Raw genomic sequence first — 16,527 nt, forward strand, 5'->3', positions numbered from 1 at the left:
TCAAATTAGTATAAAATTGGCCCTGATCGAAATTGAGTCCTACTTATTAGACGAGATACTTCAGGCAGCGCACCTGTGTTTCGCGCGAAACCGGTTGAGAGACGTTAACTGTGAAACGCGCTTGCTTTTCAGACGATGCGGTAGTGGACAGCGTCGCAGCGGCGGAGTTCTTTTACGGGCATCGAAGGTTGAATTTGGAGAAAAGCTGCGGTGGGGCATACTCTAGTTCGCTGCGTCACGTCTGATATTTGAGTTGGTGCTCGTTTCAAGACTCTTCTGTACGGGTGGTGCCTTCCCCGACCTCTGTGGCTCTTTGCCTCTGCATCGGTGTGGAGGAGAATCTGGATTCCCCGCCTGGACACCCCTCCAACTCGGAGGGTAGGCTGAAAACGAAATCTTCGCTCAAGCGAAAGGTACTCGACGTTGAGGCGCTGACTGCATCCTCAGGAATTGACAAGCTTCCTCGCATTGAGGATTCTGACACCAATACTCTAGGTAAATTTGTTACCTTTAATCGCTTTCAATCTTTGGCTGATGCGGTTGATTTGAATGAAGAGGCCGGGGAGTCCTGCTCGGGACTGCATGTCTCCGACCCCAAAAGTAATCGTGTGCAGGCTCATCAAGCCAGTGATGAGACGAATCAGACTCATATTATTCCGAAAACAACTAGGAAGCCTCCTCCTATTTATCTTGCTTCGAAGATAACGAATTACACCGCTTTTATCGATTCTCTAAAGATGGATGTCGGAGAGAATTTTCATGTAAAATTCCTTGGAAATCAAGTAAAAATCCAGTTTCTCAAAATTGACGACTTCACGGCTTTTAAGAAGTTCGCAATCGCAAGTAAATACTCTTTTCACACTTATTCTCTGCCGGAAGAGAAAACGACCACGGTCACCTTAAAGGGTCTGCCTAACATCCCTAACCTCACGATCACAAACGAATTAAAGAAGCTCGGAATAGAGATCAACTCATGTACGATGCTGAATGATGAGAATAGCCTGTATGCTACATATAAAATTAACCTGAGTTCTAAATTTTCTCTGACTCAATTGCGGAAAATCAGATTCCTTTTTTACTCAAAGATCTACTGGGACAAATACATTAATAGAAAAATAGTACTACAATGCTACCGATGTCAGGCCTTTGGCCATACCTCTACGAATTGCTTTAAAAGGCCTCGTTGTGTTAAATGTGCCGAAAATCACATAACCTCAAGCTGTAAGAAGGATTCGGACTCACCGGCCAAGTGTGCGAATTGCTCCGGGGATCATCCGGCTAGTTACTCTCAATGCCCGTCATATTTGAAGTTTCTCGAGAAGCGAACGGCCTTGAATCGACCCTCTGATCTGGCAAACAACCCGCATGTTAACAATAAAAACTTGCACGCTCTTTTCCCATCCTCAACTATAACGGCTCTTTTGCTTTCAAATGTCTCGACTGCCCCTAAGATAAATAAACCTACTCAATATTTACCTCCGAAAACATACCTTGAGGCTTTGAATAATAATGCACGCCCTGATGCGTCGGAGGACGTGGCCAATTTTAATGACCTTGTTTCTGAGATTAAGAAACTTAGCCAATTAGTGAACATTTCTACAATGCTCTCAGTTATCAGAGATCTAAACAAAAAGTTGGCCACCTGCTCTGATGGCCTTAGCAAATTACAGGCGTTTGTTGAGGCGGCAGAAAGCCTTTGAAATGCCTCCGCTCACAGTGCCTCTTAAGATTTGCTTGTGGAATGCCACAAGCATAAATAATAAAAACGCGGAATTCCACCATTTTCTTCTCTCCAACAATGTCGATGTTGCTATGATCACGGAAACTTGGCTGCAGCCTAGTACCAAATTGAATTTCTCGGGTTATAAAATTGTGCGCTTAGATTCGCGTGTTAAGGGTGGGGGCTTGGCCATTATCGTCAGCGACTCGTTGCGCTTTCATACGCTGCCTGCTCCGGTTATTAATGGTTGTGAGCTGCTGCTGATCAGGTTGTTGTCCGGTCTAAATCTCACTCTGGGTGTAACGTACATCTCTCCCAGCGTTAGATTTGATGTTAATCTTCTCACAGATGTCTTTAAAGATCACCATCAACTATTGCTTGGTGGTGATTTTAATGCCAAGCATCGTTCATGGAATAATTTTACGAACAACAGTAGAGGCATCCATCTGCTTAACTTTATTAATAATAACAACTTTAATTTGTTTTACAGTTCAACCTATTCCCATAAAGCCCCATGTAAATATCCTTCGAATATTGATTTTTTCATAGCTAAAAATGTTAACAATAACTATTCCTGTCTCACTTTAAATGACTTATCCTCCAATCACTTTCCTATCATGCTGGCTCTTGATAACTCCTCCATCGAGAGAAAATCTCTTAAATCTTATAAAGTCAACTGGAAAAAATTTAAATCTTCTACTATGAAATGGAAAATAACTCATAATTTATCTAACGAATCTGAAATTAATCTTTGTATAAATAATTTACAGCAGTTTTTTTGTCGCACTTCTAGGCAATCTTCTAAATTATTAGACTATAATTTAAGTTATATCACTGACGATCCCACAGTGGCTGCGGATCTTAATAAACTTATTAAGCTTCGTAATTACTATCGTCATAAATTTCAACGTTCTGGTCTAGAAAAGTTTAAGCGATATCGCAATGTTCTCACATCCATTATTCACAATATGATACGTGACGCTAAAAACAAGAAGTGGTCTGAACGATTATCGAGAGCCAAAACTAGCGATAATAGTATATGGAGTTTAACCAAATCTCTCCAAAGAAATAAAACTCCTGCGCCTCCCTTTTCCTTGGATAACGGCGCGTTTGCTTACGACCCCGGTGAAAAAACTCAGCTCCTGGCTCAAAACTTTTATAAAGTTTATCAAGACGCTGATGGACTCACTTCCCCTCATGAAGCTGTGGTTAACGAATTCGTCAATAGTTTGGATGATTCCTCTCTTAACTGTAATCTTGAGTTTATTACTTCCCGTTTAATCTACGATATTATTAGAACTTTCCTTAACAATAAAGCTCCCGGTTCTGACAAAGTCACCACCTCTATGCTTAAGAACTCATCCTTTAAAATTATCCTGCAAATTTATTACATAATTTTATCTTCTTTTCGCTTGTGTTACTTTCCATCTTGTTGGAAAACGGCTAAAGTCCTTGCCTTTTCTAAACCTGGCAAATCCCAATCCTCTCCTGCAAATTATAGGCCAATTAGCCTATTGAGCGTGCTCAGTAAAATCTATGAGAGGGTTTTGTTAACTCAAATTAATTCTTTTCTTTCTAAAAATAAAATTATAATCAATGAACAATTTGGCTTCAAACCGCGACATTCCACTGTTCAGCAGCTTCTCAGAGTAACGGAGGCTTTTGCAATGGAAATTAACAAAAAACGTAGTTCAGCCATGGTGCTGTTGGATATTCAGAAGGCCTTCGACTCTGTCTGGCATAAGGCTTTATTATATAAATTAAATCTTTTGAGTTTGCCTTTATTTATTATTAAGATTTTACGCTCTTATCTACAGGATCGTTCCTTTTTTGTTTGCTTTGAGGGGGGTCAGTCTTCCGTTTTTGATGTCCCTACTGGGGTACCGCAGGGCTCTATCCTGGGACCCGTGTTGTTTAACATCTTCATCAACGATATACCTAGAAATCCTAAAACCAGCTTGGCGGTATACGCGGACGACACCGCCGTCTACACGTCGTCGTGGTGTCCGGCGTTGCTTGTCCTTAGGCTGCAGGAGCATGTTGATGCTATCGTTCAATTCCTTCGGGAATGGAGAATGGTCATCAACAATAAGAAAACTGAGGCGATTATTATTACCCGCAAGGTATTCCCGCTGCCTCCATTGATTAAGATGGGAAATTTTGACGTTCCATGGTCCAGGGTGGTTAAATACCTGGGAGTAAAGATAGATACGGGTCTTCGCTGGGGTCCTGCTGTTAGTGATAGAGTCTCTAAAGCTTATGGCGCTATGAAGAAGCTTTTCCCTCTTATTGCAAGGGGGAGCGATCTTTTATTAAAATATAAACTGCTTTTGTATAAGACTTGTGCCAGACCGGTTTTGCTCTACGCTGCTCCTGTGTGGGCCCCCGTGGGTAAAACTTACTTTGAACGCTTGCAAATTTTGCAAAACAAATTTCTTCGAATTATTTTGGATTTGCCTCGGGGCACGCGGGTCGCTGACCTTCATGTTCAGGCTCAGATTCAGCCTATTAGTGAAGTTGTTACCGATATGGTTAATAAAGTGTACAACCCGGAGCATGATAATCCGTTTATCCGTGACGTTGGCAACTACGACATTGGAGATGTTCCTATGAGAATAAGATGTAGATTGCCCAAGCATTTCTTACAGGATTAGATGTAATATATTCTTTGATATATTAATTCCCTTCCACTCTTACTCCCTTCTTCTCCTACTAAATTTGCTTGACATGGGTTTTTTTGCAAGTTTTTCCCAAACGCTTCACTCTGGAATGAAACGTACTTCCAAGATCTACTTGTCATTATATATATTTATTTATGTTTATGCTATATGCGGGTTGTACGCTAGTTCCTGGGTACCGCAACGTGGACATCGGATCAACAAAAAAAAAAAAAAAAAAAAAAAAATTTGGAGAAAAGAGATATTTTGCGTAGAACGGAAGGGAAGAAGGAAATCTAGATGCTAGGCCGGATCAAAACAAAATAGAAGAGAGAAAAAGCGAGAGAAAGAGAGTTCTTAACAGGAAGACCAGGCGAGGACGAGATAGGGGAGGAAAGAGAACGAGAGAAAGAGAGAGGGATAGGTGCTGGGATGGGCAAGAAGCGGCACGACCGGCGCCGCGGCGGTCTTGAGGCACTTTCCACACAGTAAAAAATCGTGCGTCCAAATGTTAAAATTTTCTTGTGTTACCAAGATTTGACTATTATTTCAATGTAAAATTAACATACAACAGCTATGTTATTATTTTCGTAACATTTTCATGTGTTATATTAATGTCAACGGGATAACTTAACACTTTATGTATGTCATTTAGAAATTGAATATTATTTTAAGTTCTTTTAACATAATTATTTCAAAAAATCAACACGCCTTAAAGTTATTTTAACATAAACAAAAGTTAAAGTAAATCTTCAAATAATCGTAAACTTTGACATACAAAATAATCAAATTTACTACAATCAAATGTTGAAAACAACATTTCTCTTAAGTTGAAATAACTATCGTTTATTCAAATATGTTATATCGACATTTTTTACAAGTTATTTTTACATTATACTTAAAGTTAAAAGAACAAATATAAATGTAAAATATAGTGTCAATAAATTAATTAACATTTCTAATTTGTCAACAACTAACACACGATGAATGAGTTATTTTAACTCAAAATTTAGAGTGGACTTTCTGGGACATTTGAAAAATGTTACGATTAACATTTTATTTTTTACTGTGCACGGGAACTCCGCTCCATGTGGCGATGCTTGGTCTCGACAATGCCGGGAAGACGATCGCCCTGTACAGACTCATATTTGATCAGTATATCAACACCGTGCCGACCATTGGCTTCAATTGCGAGAGAATTTGCGGCGGCATCGGGAAAGCTAAAGGTACGTCTCCCATAATTTTCCACCCTTTCAACCGTCTGTGTCTCTAATACGCTATGTACTCCGAAACTACCGAGTCTTTGCCCTTTTAATGGCAGTCTCTTTGATGACTAATCTAGATGATCTTTGATTTTCTTTTCAGCGGAATTGTCGTGGTATCGATGTTTCTCGAGTTACACGCGATCGAAGAGAATGAGCTTTTCGCAAATTAAATTTTGAGGAGCCAAGCAGATAGCAATTATTCGCTTCAGTTTTAATTCCAGATAGAATTGACTTCAATAACATTTTAATATATGTATACGAGTCTCTTATTGTTAGTTAAAGAGATATATATGGAAATGAGAAAGTTGCAATAAACGATGGTTTCTCTCGAACATTTTCGATAAGAATAAAAATCGATTTTAAATTAGCCGAGAAATGAAAAGGACATCCGGCACTTTTAGAATGCTGTATATTACAAGTTTTGATACAGTCTTCGCATATTATCTTACCCCTTTTCTTTTACTCCTCCTTTTTGCTTTTCACCAGTTGAGCCTCCATAAGTTGGGTCTCTCCTACTTCTCCTCTCTTCTACTATTTAATTTTTATTTGAATATTGCTCATCTAATTCTACGCATATATCATCACTATTATGAGCTTGAGCGGAGATTGAAAAATACTTATCAAGAATATAAAAATCGCTCGGATCTTAATGATTGAATAGAATATACAAAAGTTGGATTATAAATGCAACAAGTCGCGGACACTACTTTTGGACGTTTGCATTACGGTATTTTTTTTCTCATTAAAACGCAGTATTTTTTTTTTAAACACAGGTATCAGTTTCCTTGTGTGGAACGTCGGTGGGCAAGAGAAGCTACGGCCGCTATGGAAATCTTACACGAGATGCACCGACGGTATAATTTTTGTTGTTGACTCCTGCGACATTGAGCGGCTCGAAGAGGCGAAAATGGAAATTACCAGGACAGCGAGGAGTCATTGCGGGTGTGCCGATCTTGATTCTCGCCAACAAACAAGATTTACCTGGTACAACTAATATTATAAAACTTACCATAAATTATGGACTGAACGTCTTTTTAATCAAAAAGTACTCGTTTACTTAATTTTTGTTTTCTATTTAACGCATTTTTTCCCCGAATTATTTTTGCATAATATGACGCAGCATACTTACGCACATTACACACTTGTTCTTGTGTATACACTCGATTATACGTTCGTTAACAGTTGGTCCAAATGACCATAGCACGCGCGATTGCGTTTAGTCATTTCCGCGTCGTCACGAACGTCGTGTCTTTCCAAAGTTATATCACATACTACGAGAGATTGCATAAAAATCTGAATAAACGCACATTTTTTTAAATATAGGATTTTTTTGACAAAATTTTTTTTAAATATTGGATTTCTTAAGAAAAATTAATTAGTGACTCTCTCAGAAGAGACGTGAAGTATATACTAATGAAGTAAAAAAATATTATAAAAGTAAAAAAACCATCCAAGATCTAAAAGAAATCTGTCGTCAAAAGGATATCCCGTGATTGTGAGATATCCTATAAAACTAATAGCACGAGACATTTTTCTAAAGATATAAATAAATACGACAATATCATTTAGCCATTAGATTTTTTTAATAATTATCAATTAAATGCATAAATTTCGCAATTCCGAATACTCCGTTTTACGTACTATAAAAGTATAAGTTCATTTTTTAATTGATTACTGTTACGTTACGCATACCTATATATATCGTATATAATAATTACACATATAAATCAAATACAACTTTATGACTGTTATTAAAAAATAAAATATTAAACCGGAACTCTATTTCTAAGAAAACTTTCATTCCAAAGAATGAGTTTTGTTAAATAAATTATATTAAGACTTACATTAGAAATACGAAAAAAATACAAAAAACGGCAAATATATATTTTCCTTTATCGTTGCTCGATAATAAGGTGAACACCACCTTTTATAGCGAGACCAAATGATTTCTCATTGTAAACGATTGGCTTCGCTGTCCGGGGATGAGGTTTAAATTTATATTTTGAGAGAAGACTCGCGAGTCCAATTTTTATGACTAATTCTCCAGATCGCCTTCCTAAAAATTAATAATACCAATGGAATAAAACTTATATAAAACATTTGTGTAGTAACTTATTATAGATTTAGAAAGTTTTTTCTTATCAATCTAAAAAGTATTTGCTCATCCGTTTCATAGAGAAAAAACTGCACAAACATTTAGAAGATTAAATTATTAATTAATTTATTAATTAAATATTTTTATAAATATTTTTGCGAAAAATAGGGAAACCAACATATAATTAAGTGTACATTTTAATTAAGTTACACTTAATTAAAATATGTTAGTTTCTCTCTTTTTCGCAACAATATTTATAAAAATATTTAATTAATAACCGTGATTATTTATAGATTAACATACCCTCCTTTAATGACTTTAATCTTGACATATGTTGTCCTGAGTAACTTTTTCTTATAACTCAATCGTCGGTCATTATTTAAAGAACAAACGAATTTAAATGAAATATATATAATTTTCGAACAACGTGTATGTAAGAATAGTGAGTTTGTATGTAGACCTACTGTAGGATATCACAATGTTTATTATTGCTTATTAGAAGCTTTCACTTCTCTACTATTTTGCCAGTCTTTGCGTTACTCTTGTCGAGTTTTATTATGTATCTACACGAATTTCTACATTTAACAGTTTGTGTCAGTTGCCAAGGAAAGTAATTTCCTGATATATGTGTATAGACAGTACACATGTAAGCGGGTGAGGGGTGGGTGGGGGTGGATCTCGATTCGCGTAAAAAGTTGAAAACTTGAACCGTACAATAATAGATCTTGTTGCGCTCTGTAAGCAAAGACAGGATGGGGTGGATCGAAGCGAGGTTCACCACACCCAACGCCGATCTACTTATAGGGCAAAACAAGGTTTCTTATTGTACGGTTACATATGTACTGTCTATACACACATATATCTTTAGAAAGAAATTACTTCCTTTAGCACTGACACAAACTGTTATATTTCTCAAACTTTTTTGTTCTCAACTTTTAAATAAGTAATAACCGACGATTAAGTTGTAAAGAAAAGTTACTCAGGGTTATGTCTTTGACAACATATGTCAAGGTTAAAGTTATTGGAGGGGGGGGGTACGTTAATCTAAATATTCTAAATAATTATCAAATACACTGAGAAAAAAAATTGTTGATTCAATAGCATCTGTGTTATTGAAAAATATTTAACTGATTCAACTACAACGCTCTTAATACTATTATATGGAAAGTATAATCCAAAAACTATATACATATTTGTTTCAAAAAACGTAGTAATATTGAAAATATTTTTTGATTTAATGACACATTTCATTGCTTGAGATGCATATGCAATTTCACCAAAATTAGATATTTAATAGCAAATAAATTTACTTGATTTTGAAATACTATAATTGATACAAATAATTATACTTAATGCGTTAATCCGTACTGTGATTGAAACAAGCACACTGTTGTAGAGATTGAGATTCGTAATAACGCCCGCAATGCGAGTGCAGTGTTGTTAATCCGGTAATTAAATTGACAGACCTTGTACTTCTGTGTGTCAAGTATTTTTAACATTTTTATGAGTACGTTTCTATTTCAACGGAAAGTAGATAAGATTGGCTAAAATATAACTATGCAATCCTCTTAATCCCACGTTATTGCAATCAGTATACATATTTATTTAGTGTAAGTAAAAACGCCATTGAAAGCAATATCTGATTCTGTCATCAAAAAAATTCATTTTAACAAATATATATTTATTTTATTAGAAATAAAAATGTTATTTATATAATTCAATTTTTGCCGGTATTACCAAGATAAACGTTTTCACCGCTAGGTGGCCTTATTTCTCAAATGTAAAATTCGATCAGAGACCGTAAATAAGGGCCCACGGCGAAAGCGTCTTCACTCGCAGTTCTATCATTGAAATTCATCACTCAAGTGATAGATATGATAATTATTTATTATTATAATATATTTGTATATGTGGCAGTCGACCAACCGCCACATGTATAAATAAATAAATAATAAATAAATATTTAAGTAAAATAATGCAATTTTATTAATTACGGTACGTGTCTTATCAATTACAAAAATCATTGCGATAACTACATATTCATTTTGTGAATGTAAATTTGCAATTGATTGGTGGTAAATACGTAATCCTCTCTATTAACTATATCTTTTTTCTTTCCAACTAAACCTGTATTTCAAAAAATTTAAGTTGTGATTATATAATTCAAATCTAACAGGTAATCCTCCAATTATGTATAGCATACTTTTGATAAGACTGCGTTTTAGCAATCAGAAAAAATATATAGAGAATAATATAATGATGTTGAAACAATAAATTATAATGTTAACATTGCAATAGCAAATATTATTGCAATAAATACATCTTTTGTTGGCACCCCGCAATGAGACATTTCGTTGAACTAACTTATATTTTTTTTCATCCAATTACTTTTTTTCTCAGTGTACATTTCTTAAATATAATTAAAAAAGTTTTTAAGACACAACTATTGTGACGCTCCTCATTGTGAAATAAAATGCAAAAGACAGACATGCACAAGACTATAAAAATAATTTGAAACAATAATTCGATATATAAATTATAGATATATTAATGGATTTATTCACATCCTCACCAATGCAGATACGATGCCCTTCTCCAAATGGCAAATAAGCACAAGGATGCCTTCTTGCTGTCTCGATTTTATTGAATCGTTCTGGATCAAAATTGTCCGGATCCGGGTATATTGTCGGATCTCGGTGCAGCCCAAGCACCGGTATAATTATGGGAGTCCCTTTGGGGACGCGGGTGTTTAACATTGGCAAGTCTATAGTTTCAGTGCAGATGCGGTTCAACATTGGAAGTGGGGGGTATTTTCTCAGAGTCTCTGGAATATGTAAAAGAAAAGTATGAAAATATATATTATCCAAAATACAAGCAATTTATTTAAACTTACATATTAATAACGAAATATTTTTGTTACTTATTATACTTGCCATTTATTACTTTTTTAAGATACTTCATCTTATCAATAACCTCGTAGGTGAGATCACCATGTTTTGCCAACATGTCGTCAATTTCCTCGCGAACTCTGTCCTGTATATCTTGATGTTGCGCTAATTCGTATAGAGCGAATGTTGCTGTCGCCGCGGAGCTTTCAAAGCCAGCAAAAAAAAAGGCAAAAGCCTGCGCGGTAGCTTCCGCCATGGTAAGCTTATTTATGGTTGCTGCAAGTAAATTTCATAAGTTTCTTTAATAATCTATTTCAAGAGAAATCTCTTAATTATTTGATATTAATATAATATATACATTATGTATTAAAAATATATATTTACATTTTACGTCGGTCTTCTTGTCATCGTCAGGATCAACATAGCCTTTCTCCATAAGTTGGATGAGCAAATTCATAAAGTCGTCCTTTACGATATTATCAATTTGTCTGCACTCCACATTTTCTCGGAACATATTCATAAAAAAGCTGGTGGTCTCTCGGTCCGCGAGGGATATGGAAAACAAATCCATAATTTTTGGCAGGGACACAAACAGGATAAATCGTAATATTTTTATCCTTAAAAATTGTTTTCCTTGGATTAGATACTCATTATTCGGATTTTCAATGGAGTTAGACCATATGCCAAAAGCAGTTGACATTATTACGTCTATGGTATATCTGTTGATCAAATTGGTAAATAATTTTTACTAACTTTTATCAAATTCTATCAAAATGTGCGAAACATCAAAGATGTTAAAAAATTATTGAAATTATGAGAAATAACTTGCACTAATAAAGAAAGATTGATATATAAAAAATTAAGTAAAAAAATTTCTTTATACAAATATGCTGTTTATCTTTTCATAATATTTACATTTTTTATCTTTAAATTCAGAAGTTTCTATTCCTTGTTGTTTGCAAAACTTTGTTTAAGTAACAATTAAAAAAAATTATTACCTTCCAAACATATCTTTCATCTCAACAGAATCTCTCGTCTGTGTTTTGCTTTCTAAATAATTTGCCAGTCTTTCACTACATTCCTTGGCAATTGGGAACATCCTCTTTATTTTTGCCGGAGTAAAAGTAGGTGTCATCTTGTGGCGCAGATCTTGCCATTTCTTTCCATTTACACAAAATAAATTTTCGAATAATGGATTAAGTTTTGGATTAAAATGTATTCCACGATCATGGAAACTTGAAAAATTTTTTATTAACACTTCTTGGATAAGATCGGGATCGGCAATTATCAAATATGGTTTAAAAAATGCATATATTCCTATAGCTCGATGTTCCTTATGCTTCATATAGAAATTTTGCAAAAATACACCTGTTGAAAAAGCTCCTTTTTAGATAATTCTGCGATTTTTTTTAAGTAGAAATACAAATAAAACAGTGTAAAATAAATGTACTCGCCTATTTGCTGTTTTCCAGTTATTAATGTCGTTATGTTTCCAGTTGGCACAACGGGTTCGATATAAAAAACGTTTCTTCTTCGCCAAAAATTGAAGATGACAAACTTATAATAAATATATAGAGCGCTCAGGGCAATGATGATTAATTCGATAAATGCCATAGTGAATCTAAAGAAAGAAAAAGAAACCAACCTTTTATAAAAATGAAATAATAAGAAAATAGCGTACTATAAAAGACGATCCCTATAACGATCTTGCGCATAGATGTTATAAATATAAAAATTTATAAGCTCAATAAAACAAGAGCGGAAATAAAAACGATTCTTCAGTTTCTTTACCCCTGTTTCAGAATAATTCTTTAAAATTTGGTTAATAAGTTCTTGAGTTATAGAAATTTTAGTAAGTTTGGCTGTTTTTTTAACAGAAATCGGTAACCTCTTTATTATTAACAATTTTTATTAATTCTATTATATTCTTCAGTTTTTGCTACCCCTATTTCATATACAATTCGTTAAGATTTGGTTAATCTCTTTGGGAGTTATAGAAATTTCTATAAATTTGGCACAGACGTACATAAATACATACACACGACATTTTTTTTAATGCAATATTTCGACGTTTTAGAACACTGAACATATTGACATTAAAAACTCAAAAAACAATTTTTTCTTTGGTTTCTTCTACCCATATTTCATATATAATTCATTAACATTTGGTTAATTAGATTTAGTTTTATATGCAATCAAAGGTCCATATACGAAGTTTATGAAAACAAAGCTTCCTCTATGAGGAAGCAAAATGTAATAGGCGAGTGCACGCACGATCAAATAATGAATTTTCCACTAAATAGGTTTTACTCTAAGGGCAATAAGTTCATGATGGAACCAGCAGATAGAACCTATTAGTTTAGCAGAAACCTCGTTATCGCTTATCTCATAATAAGGGACTTTCCTCTATATACATTTCACCCCTACGATATATAGCAAAAATGCAAGGGTGTCTAAAAATTTTTTTTTGTTAAATACAAAAAACAAATATTTCACATTCTAATTTTTTTATAGTAGGGGAGACCAGGGACAAACGTAACATTTTGCTCATTTGAATTGATATCTTCGATTTACTTATTTATATATTATATATAAACTTTTTCTCTTTTATAAAATAAATACATTCTTTACTTACATTATGGTATAAATAAAATTCATTCACATTTTATAATTACTTAGAAAAATCAAATTTTATGAAGATCGAATTTGTTACGATTGTCCCTACCCCTAGGGCTGGTTGTAACAGAGCTCAAGGTTGATTTCAATAAGATAAAATAAAATAAAATAAAAACGAACATATTGTTACGCTCGTCCGCGCGTTCGCTGCACACACACTCACGCACACACTCGCGAACGCGGCGCGCGATCCCGTTGTCGGGAATAAAGACTCTCTCTGGTAGAAAGGAACTCGTTTAATGGGAATATGCGAATACAACGAAGGGCTCGTGAACACGTCTGTTCGCCACGAAGGCCCAGCGAAGAATTTGTCAGACGGCAAATGTAAACAAATAATATCGCAACAGCTCGTCGTCAGGCACGACGTCACGCAGCGCTTCGCGACTGCTTTTCGGGCTTCTACCGGGCGTCCCGGCACGGGCGCAACAATATAATTAAAATGTAGCAAAAGGTTTTATTTTTTAAAAACTTTTTTAAATAGTTCTAGACGTTTAAAATTATTTTAAACAGACGTTGCTAAACCTTTATTTGTTTTTCTTTTTTGTATATTTGGCATTTTTAAATAATAATAAAAATATTTTTATTTAAAAAATACATATATAAATAAATAGAAATCAACACCAATAACAATTATTACTTTTGGGACAAAAGTAACAGACTGATACTTTTGTCCCAACTTATATTTTTGCCACAATTTGTTAAATACTTATTATTATAAAATAAACTAACCTCTAACTAAAGGAATAGTGACTTATTTATAATAAACAATAAATAAAGAGGTAAACTAAATTTTCAATAAAATATTAAGAAAATAAGGTAACACAAAATACTCAAAATTTGAAGTATAGGCTCTAATAGAAATTCACGAATATAGAAAACGGGCTAACTAAGAAACCAAGCGCGGTAAATAATGCGCGAAAGTTTTATTTTTATTTTTATTTCACATATCTTTCAACCTTGACTGCGCGCCGACTAAATTTGTCAGATTCGAAAGTACCATCGTGAATCTAAAGCATGTGAAAAATGTTAAAGCCTTATGATCAGTCATGATGTGAAAATGTTGTCCGAATAAATATGTCCTTAAACTTAAGGATGTTTTACCTATAGCTATATGTAGTATAATTTTGTTTTCTTGATTGAAGACTTTGCATGTATTGTCAAACAACTCAAAATTTTTTATATGTTAGAAGGGATCACCGTTAACAGTTTGAGTATGATTTTTTGTTATTTAAATAATTAGTATTGTTTAAACAATTAACAAAATTTTTTTGTGGCAAAAAATTTTGAAACTTAAAATACAATATCAATGATGTATGTTTCAAAGCCTTTTCAAAATTCAATTTAAAATTATATTTGTTTAATCTTTACAATACCCGATCTAAATGAATTAAAAGTTCTTCGAATAATTTTGATACTATCAGAATATATCAGTTCTTCTGATTATATCAGTTCTTATATAATACTACTTTGTTTCATTTTATAAGAGAATAAAGAATACATATTATAAGAAATTTTTACATTCAGAAAAAATTATATACGTATCACTTTTGAGTTCTTTACGAGTAAAGTTAATTACAAGAAGAGGATATGTAATATGGACTAATCACCGATTTTTATTCTCTTGCATTTATATGAATCTACATCGAAAATAAATTTATCCGTGTCGATCGTATCTGCTGATTCAGAGCGAGAAAAAGAGAATAATATTCTCTCTCTCGCTTGCTCGGCACGGCTTAACCTTGGCCGTGGCCAAGTGTTAATAAATACAGGATCGCTGAAATGCGGTAGTTTCACACGCTACCGCATACTACCAATTCGGTAGCATTCCAGCGATCCTGTATTTATGCTAGATTTAAGCCGCTTACAGCAAGCAGCAGCACAGCGCACATAAGCGAGCAGCCGTGTACATACGTGTGCGGCGGCTGTGCGCTCGTCGTTCGGCCAGCTTCGAGCGGCCTAAGAGCGCAGACATACATCTGCCGTCTCTTTCTTGCTCGAGCTAGCGTCGCCAGCCACGAGAATCGTAAAATCCTATTATATCACACGTGCGTGGAAAGTGGCCCATTACGCGCGCGCCATCTGTGTGACAAATAGCCAATTCCATACACGAGTCAAAACAGTGCGGTAATGTAACATTACCGCACTGTTTTGACTCGTGCAGTTTCGAAGAAACAGTGCGGTAATGTTACATTACCGCACTGTTTTGACTCGTGTATGGAATCGGCCATCCGTCGCACAGATGACGCGCGCGCAATAATGGACCACTTTCCACGCACTTTGTAATATAAAATAGGGTGTGTAACACGTGCGGGATGAGAATTGGACACAAGTGCGGAGTGGACGCACGAGCCGAAGGCGAGTGCGATCACCCGCACGAGTGTCCAATTCTCAACTTCCCGCACTTGTTACACAAATAACTATTTAAGATACTCCTCCTCCTCCTCCTAACGCCGACGTCTCAATATTATTATGATTATCAGAGAAACGTCCCTTTCACTTTTTCGACGCTGGCGGCGCAGGTATCGCCAGTTTCGATATCGCGCGCGTATTTCGAAATTAGGTCGATAGACTTATCGGTCAGGAGGAAGATTTCTATTTAGGTAAATTAGGTATATATATAATAAATATTGAGTCAACGGAAAAGAAGGTTCTCTACGCTTGGCAGAAAGGCCGGTATTCATAATCAAATCTTATTTCAAGACCGTCTTAAGTAATATCTTAAGATGCTAATACGGCTCTGTGATTGGTTAATGACATCTTAAAATTGTACTTAAGGGTCGACAGGAGTAACACTACCGACCTCTGTCGGCTTGCTTAGCTGCGAGTCCGTATTTTATTTATTATAAATTTTTTAAGAGCCAAAATGGAAAATCCGGCTCTGTACCAGCTTGCGGCTGATCTTACTGATTAAAACGAGCATAAGTGAAATGAGATTCGTTAATTAATTTGGCTAAAATTTTTTGTTTCAGATCATCCGACGCTCAAAAGCAGAGTAGCAAGATATTTGTAATAACTCTTCTATTTAGATTCCACGTGAAAGGGGGAGGATATTTCCCTATAGATATTTTATTTTTTTAGTTTGTGTTATTATCACATGGTACTGTGGAACAGTCATATATAGGTTTACTTTGTAGTGATCGACATCGTTCGTAATAGATATTTTTTTAGTTCGTGATTTAGAAATCATCTGATTTGCAACGCGCAAGTGAGGTCGGGTAGATTTGTG

General features: G+C 34.8%; 1 protein-coding gene across 1 annotated transcript; it reads right to left on the bottom strand.

The window, feature by feature from the left end:
- Window positions 1-6,717: 6,717 nt before the first annotated feature.
- LOC139821817 (cytochrome P450 6k1-like) lies at window positions 6,718-13,843 on the bottom strand. The gene is made up of 6 exons (XM_071793166.1): window positions 12,080-13,843; window positions 11,624-11,993; window positions 11,010-11,344; window positions 10,671-10,901; window positions 10,310-10,561; window positions 6,718-7,698 (listed from the first exon to the last, which is right to left on the bottom strand). The coding sequence occupies exons 1-6, from the start codon at window positions 12,237-12,239 to the stop codon at window positions 7,535-7,537; spliced, it is 1,512 nt and encodes a 503-aa protein (XP_071649267.1). The 5' UTR covers window positions 12,240-13,843; the 3' UTR covers window positions 6,718-7,534.
- Window positions 13,844-16,527: the final 2,684 nt, after the last annotated feature.

The sequence above is a fragment of the Temnothorax longispinosus genome, chromosome 11 (genome assembly GCF_030848805.1).
Source record: "Temnothorax longispinosus isolate EJ_2023e chromosome 11, Tlon_JGU_v1, whole genome shotgun sequence".
Taxonomy (NCBI): domain Eukaryota; kingdom Metazoa; phylum Arthropoda; class Insecta; order Hymenoptera; family Formicidae; genus Temnothorax; species Temnothorax longispinosus.